Source organism: Acartia tonsa, chromosome 10, assembly GCF_053477335.1.
Source record: "Acartia tonsa isolate MP-2025a chromosome 10, ASM5347733v1, whole genome shotgun sequence".
Lineage (NCBI taxonomy): Eukaryota > Metazoa > Arthropoda > Copepoda > Calanoida > Acartiidae > Acartia > Acartia tonsa.
This window is the reverse complement of record NC_137269.1, coordinates 47,048,813-47,056,004: the sequence shown is the minus strand read 5'-3', so window position 1 is coordinate 47,056,004 and position 7,192 is coordinate 47,048,813. Positions and strand designations below refer to the sequence as shown.

Here is a 7,192-nt window from a genome sequence, read left to right as displayed (position 1 = left end):
AAAAATTGTTTTACTTATTATCTTCGCTTTTAATAATTTAGACGTTGTTTTCTTGTCTTTGCATCAAAGTTAGGTTTAAATTCCAGAAATTAGGATTTTTTATTTGACAGTGTTTTGGACCGATTCGTTGGAAATAAAAATTTACCTTTATCCAGAGAGAGAGAGAGGGGACCCTAAGTTTTATAGTAACGTTTTCTTATTTGTTGGCTTAACATATTTGAAGACTTTTCTTGAATTTGATTGGTTGATTCATTTTGCTGCGTGTCCAAACATTTCAACCACCAATTGTAATCTACAGAAGGTGTAATTTTGTATATCATTATTAGGGACGTATATCAATTTATCGTCCATTGTCTTATCCCTGAAAACTTGACTTATATCGCACACATATACATCCCTGTTTATTAGATTACAACTCAATGATTGTGCACTCAAACAAAGTTACCAAAAAACCAGGACAAAAAGCACCACAATTCGCCAATTACCGGCCAGTCATGCCCGCCGCCGCTGCTGCTAGCCCCGCTACTAGCGGGATGCATGAAAAAGTGGTAGAAAAAGCTCTGATTTATTCGGATAAAAGAGAAAATTATACACTTGGTAATGGGTACGTATTATTAGATTTATAACTTAGACAAGTTAGTTTAATAGATGCGATACAGCTTTATAATTCCAGTATTTCTCAGTCTGTATGTTTGTCAGTCAGACTGGCAATAAGTCATTAACTAATTAATAAATATAAAGTGAATATTTTTAGAACTCATGTCTAGACTCCACAGGATCTACGCAGTTTTTCCTAAATAGCTTTTTGTTGCTATTCCTTGTGTTTTTTTAAGATCCCTGAAACGGCTGGTTAATCAAATCAACTATAATAATATACTAAAATATATAGTCAAAATATATGGCCAGTTAAATATCCTTCAAAGCCAATTAAAAGATTTTAAGGGACAAACATTTATACATCTATAACTTAATATTAATTATTTAGGTTAAACTTGAATGTAAACCCGGAGAAAACGGAAACAAAAAACGTGTATGCTCAAAATAAACTAGGCAATGGTTCTCTTTAATCAAATACCATCGGTTGAGCTCTCATCTATGGGCTCTTTTTAAAGGGACAAGAGGGCAGAAAAATAGCTTAGTACCACTCTAAGGCTTAGATCTAAAAAAATAGCCCAAAACCATCCTAAGGCCCATTCAAAGCTTTTTTATAACACAATAAATTTAGTTGTGCTTCGCTTTCATGCATGTCGGCATCCTTGTTTGTTAACATATTTTTTATAATCATTAATCAAATCTGACCTTTATGTTATACGTATCAGCATAATAATTTTATTTTACATAATGATCTATTTTAACAGTATTGTTATTTATAGCATCGTATTATAGACAGGTTATATTAAAATAAAGATTATAAGAGTAAACCTTCGGCCAGGCCCCTCGGGACTAAAACTGGTATTGATTTTATGATATTTATTTCAATATTCATAAAAAATTATCTATAACACGGTGCTATACATGATTTTTCAATATAACAGAGAACCGGTTCTAATCCAGCAGATAATAATCGGTTTCGAGACCAACCTGAATTGACTAAAATTTCGTATAGAATATTCAAAATATGGATTTGATTATAAGGTTTTCTCGTATTCATTCGAATCCGGTGGATAGGAACCGGTTCTCATCCATACGAAAAAACTATGTCTAGCATCGTATTATATCCAGCTTTCTACGAATATAGAAATGTACAATCATAAGATTAAAACCAGTTTTTTTAGCCGGTGCCTTCGGCACCTAGGGGCTAAAAAAACTAGTTTTAATCGTATAATTGTACATTCTATATCCGCGGAAAGCCGTTTATAATACGATGCGAGAAATAACTATTCTAAATTTAGTGCTTGTCTGTCAGTTCTTTAACCTTTCATGATAAGAAAGATTACAATAATGAATATGAACAAACGAACGTCTTTTTGGAAACAACTTGATTTTTAGATTTTTATTGTTGTTTTTATTAACAAACATTTAAAAAAAAAGAACATTGATATTAAAGGAGAGAAATCGGAAAATCCCATTGATAGAGATGATGACCTAACTGATAATACCCTGGGCAGTATAGCTGATCTTACTGATATCTCTCAACATGACAATAGTATCACTGCTAATCTCAATCATATTGACATAGATAAGAATCATCTCATTCTTACTTCATCAAAAAATGGTGAGTATTTTGGCAATTTCGTTTAAATTTAGACAGAGCCTGTATGTTTAAATTTAGGTTTCTTCACTACGGTTTCAGTCCTTAATTTTATGTGACTAGCGGATACGCCCCTAGAGGCCTTCATATGCACGTGTGGGAAGAGGGGGGGGGGGTAAGGTTACCCTTACTTTTAATTTCAATTTAAAAGAAAAAGTTTTAAATAAGGGTTAGGGAGGGTGGTAATTATTTACCAAGGACCATTTCTCTTCAGAGGGTTGAGGTGCCCTTCCCCACTTACTAATCTTCCTTGGACCTATGAGAAGCTTCACTGTAAAGGAGAACCATATCGATTCAGCGGTTAGCGAGATTTACATTTAAAAAACAGACATACTTTTATATATAGTTTTGTATGATGCATTTTAATATCAGCATAACTCTGTACCCTTACTTTAAACGTTGGGTACAAGCATAATTTACAGTCCCTTGTACACTTCCTTCCTATATTCAAATTGTAATGATGATAGTAAAGTAAAGAGGAGGGGCGGTTTGCGCTGTTGTAATTATATTATTATTTGTGAATCATATGGAAGTACATACAAGCATACCCTACATAAAGAGTAGCAGCGTTGCAAATATTTATTTATGCATGCATTTAATTATTGCAAATTAAAACTGGTCATTCAAGTCCAATTCAAGAATAATGGATGCTAAAAAAAAGTTCGCAAATTTAAATATCTGATTTGGATTTTTATCTATAATACAAAGTAGAACGATGTCTGTCCGTCTGTCTGTCCGTCTGTCCGTCTGTCCGTCTGAAGCTTAAGATCTCGGTAACCACTGAACCGATTGGATTCTACTCTTCAGGGTATATACCTATCGGTCCTGTGGTGGTTTTAAGCTATTTTCTTGGGGGGTGGGACACCCCCAACCCCCCCAAAAATGAAAATTTACCCCCCCCAAAAAAATACTCCTGGTGCTGCTGGTGCAGCTGGTGCAGCTGCTGGAGCTGGTGCAGCTGGTGCAGCTGGTGCTGCTGGTGCTGGTGCAGAAAATTATTTTTTTTCTTGGGGCAAAGCCCCTAGAGGCTAGGGGCGAAGCCGCTAGTGCTTAATAAAGTACAATAACATGTTTAAATTAAGTATATTAATGTGTGTGTATTCTATCCTTGTTCTTGTGGTGTATGGTGCTTAAGATCTCCGTAATGGTGGGGTGTTAGTTAGACCCCAAGAAAAATCACTGAAAACAGTTACTTATCTTTCCAATTTAATTTTTTCTCTTTTCCGAAACAAAATTAAATCATAAATTCTATTCTTAAAAACTAATATTTATAGCAAAATACTTTTTTTCGTTTTTCTATATCCCCCATATTCTCTGTTCTTAATGATGTGTGTAAAAAGTGGTAATGATATTTGTGGGCAGAATTCATAATTTCAGGTTTTAGAGTAGATAACTATTTAGACACTTGCCCAGTTCACAAACAACGTTTAGATAGAGGTCAACCGATTTATTCTGTGGGTCAACCTAAAATAGTACAACTAACAAATGCCTTTATAAAATCGATCAACCTAAAGCTTCTTTAGGTTGACCTAAACTTTCCAGAGGTGAACTAGGTTACTGAGTTATTTAGGGCTATTTTGTACTTTAAATGTATGACTTAACTTATATTAAGGAAGTCCAAGATTTATATTTTTTTTGTGGGGGTTGGGAGAAATAATCTTGAACGGAAGTGTGGGGGTTAATTTTTAATTTGGGATATAGGGAATGGCGCGTGAAAGAATTTTTTTTCACCACTAAAAACTCAATCAGTTCAGTGGTTATTGAAATCTTTTGCTTCAGACCAAAAACTCTTACCACATAATAGGATATATGCAAAAATATTTTAGGCTGCAGAAATGTCCCGAAGGGGAGTGTATCCACCCCCTGGAAAAATTAATTAGGGAGAATACACACACCTAGTTATACAACCATCTATTTTTGATTTAATGCAATAAAGTCGATACAAACTACAATATTGAAAGTAGTAAGGTTTTTTGTCTAAAGTTTTAAAGTTAAAGACCTCATAAAATACTGGTTTGTCTTTTCAGGGAAGCTTCATAAATGCATTTGGGATATTTTTCTGAATTCCCCTTTATGCTAGAGACGAAGCAACTATTCCAGTTTAAAGTAGTAAGGTTCTTTGTTTTCCGTTCATATCTCGCTAACTACTAAACTAATTGAGTTCTCCATTTTATGGAAGCTTTAAGAATGACACCTTCAGAAAGATTCATCTATAGACTATGGGTGCAACCGCTAGAATCCTATTCTATAAAGTAGTAGGGTTAATTTGTCCGAAGCTTAGGATCTCTGAAATTACTGGTTCGAATGGGATTTTACCTTTCATAAAAACTTTATGGGATGGGATGTATGGGATGGTTTTAGGCTATTTTCCGCCACCCTCTCTCTAGAGGCTAGGGGCGAAGAAATTAGTATACATATATAATCAAAAGAACGACAGACAAACCACAAACTAACCGACCAATTCAAAACACGTTGATAATAAAAAAGCTATAATAAGAGAGGGAAAGTGTGTACATACATAATATAATAAGTTTTACTGATATAGATCTAAATTATGCTTGTGAGATAGATACACGAATAGATTATTGTGTATTGCAATATAATGGTACTTCAATATTTTATACATTTTAGTAACCATTTTTTTTTTATGGATTTTGATAAAGGGATTTGTATTGGTTTGTTATTAAATAATCTGAAGCTGAGCGACCCATTTTCCAAATCTTTAACTAAGCAGTGGCCAAGTCTGCCGGAACCTGCATTGGCATTCCCAATACACTGTAATTCATTCATGTAATTTTCTATTTCAGAAGTTTCAGAAACCATTTCTAAGCAAGATCTCCAACATGATAACAACAAATCAAAATATAAAGAAGGTAAATTTTAGTGTCTAGTAACCTCTCTATAAGTAATGGCTTGGTTGGAATCTTTGTTCAAATCAGTGGCGTGCACCCGTAAATTTTGACACCCCCTTTCAACCAAAATCTATGGGGGTGTTTTACAACACACCTCTTAAATTTAAGGGTTGTGTGATTTTTTTTACCTTAACACCCCCCTTTGCTATAAATGGGGTTGTAGAAGGGTGTAGGGGTGACCCCCCCCCTTCTGCACTCATCTGGACCAAATCAATTGAGCCTACTGCTGCTAGGTCAGAAGTATGGCATGGAAATTATTAGGAACTATTGACGCAAAAAAATTGTCCAATATTGGAAACGTACAGCATAAAGTATTAGGTGAATAAAAATTAGAATTTATTGCGGATTTGTAATTGCACTTTATAGAGCTAAAAAAGTTTGGTTAAAAAGTCGATTCCAAAAGTAGGTTCTATAATTAGAATTTTAAACCGGTTGATATGTTAAACTTTAAAAAGGCAAAATGTTTTTTTACTGATTAACAATGATTCAACTGTTGGATATACACGTCTTTGTTTTTACAGTTCTTTCATAGATCATAAAACAAGTAGCAAAGCATCCAAAATTTTAAACAATTAGAACTATTAATCTTCAAATATTTTTGATATAATTTCAATACTTTTATAATGTCTTATTACACTTTTCAAAATGTACCTTTAAAAGCCTTTTAGATAAAATAGTTCTTTTTCATTTTATGGCTTTCTTATTTAAAATGTTTTTTTTTTCACACAAATACTATTTTTTTATTCTATTAAAAGGAGTAAAAGATACGGATATGGTCCCTTTCGTGGCAACGCCACGTAAGGGGCGATTCATCGTTTTTTGAACATGGCTTTTGATAGGTTATTTTAGGTTAGGTTAGGTTGTATTGGGTTAAGTAATTGGCCCGCAGTGTTAGGCAATTGGCCCCGAAGGGTTAGAGCCCCAGCAGGGGCAAGAAATAGTAAAAAACCTACTGTGAAAATACGAAGAAACGAAAGGGACTATATGAACAAAGATACTTATAAAGGTTGCGTGATTTTTTAAAATTAAAATATCAATATAATATGTTTTTAAAATGAGATAGTATTATTTCTTGATATAATTGAAATTGAATCTTTAGATCTCAATTTATATTTATAAATTCAATATATTCATAATCCTTAGAATTAACAAATTTAATTAACATCAATAGAGATCAAAGAGCAGAGTAAAAAATAATAATTTCTTGGTATGATCCCTCTGACCGAAAAGAAACCATAAAACCCTTAAGGACGTCAAAGCTTTTATATTTTAGGGGGGGGGGGTGAGGATTTTTAAAACGTTTTGCGTGCATAATCGAATGTAGTTTACAAATTTAGTTTTTGATGGTAATTTTACCCAGGGAGGAAGGGGACATTGGGCGGTATATTACCCCAGTCTCCAAAGTTTTATGATACAGTTTTCTTATTCGCTGGCTTAACAAAATAGGGACTGATTATATATGTATTTTTTTTTTAGAAAAAATTGAAATATATATATATAACTAGCAGCTACCCCCTTTAGAGGCCTCTAGTGGCACTATGAGGGAAAGCACCATTTTAAATTAATTCCTTAAAATTTAGGTGAAAATGCAAACATAGAGGAATCAAAAGAGCAAGAAGAAATAGAAAACAAAACATCAGAAAAAGAAGAAATAAGTTTATATAGTACAGGAATAATAAAAGTTTAAATCTATTATATAAAGCAGGGATCTAAAAGAATAAGATAATGGCCGATAAATTTATGTACATCTTCAATGACGATACATAAAATTATCCATTCTGTAGATTAAAATTAAAATTCTGTAGTGTCGACACTGAACTAAATATGCAAACCAATCATAATTCAATAAAAGTCCCCAAAGTTGTTTGGTCCGCTAATAAGAAAACTTTATCTTAAAGCTTTGGGGATTAGTGTAATAAACAGCCCATTGTCCCCTTCCTCCCTCGATATTTTAAATATTTTAAAACAGCCGTACTGTTTGTACTTTGCAAGCTCAGTGAAAGTTTTTTTTATATTAAGAAAAAACAGC

General features: G+C 33.2%; 1 protein-coding gene across 1 annotated transcript; it reads left to right on the top strand.

The window, feature by feature from the left end:
• The first annotated feature begins 412 nt into the window (after positions 1-412).
• On the top strand, positions 413-6,850 carry LOC145330838 (uncharacterized). The gene is made up of 5 exons (XM_080175502.1): positions 413-604; positions 986-1,050; positions 2,048-2,215; positions 5,059-5,124; positions 6,744-6,850. Exons 1-5 carry the CDS (start codon positions 420-422, stop codon positions 6,848-6,850), a joined length of 591 nt encoding a protein of 196 aa, XP_080031628.1. The 5' UTR covers positions 413-419.
• Positions 6,851-7,192: the final 342 nt, after the last annotated feature.

Coding starts and splice junctions, on each gene's coding strand:
- LOC145330838 (XM_080175502.1), top strand. CDS start 420: ATGATTGTGCACTCAAACAAAGTTACCAAAAAACCAGGACAAAAAGCA. Junction 605..985: donor AATTATACACTTGGTAATGG/GTACGTATTATT, acceptor TTAATTATTTAG/GTTAAACTTGAATGTAAACC. Junction 5,125..6,743: donor CAAATCAAAATATAAAGAAG/GTAAATTTTAGT, acceptor CTTAAAATTTAG/GTGAAAATGCAAACATAGAG.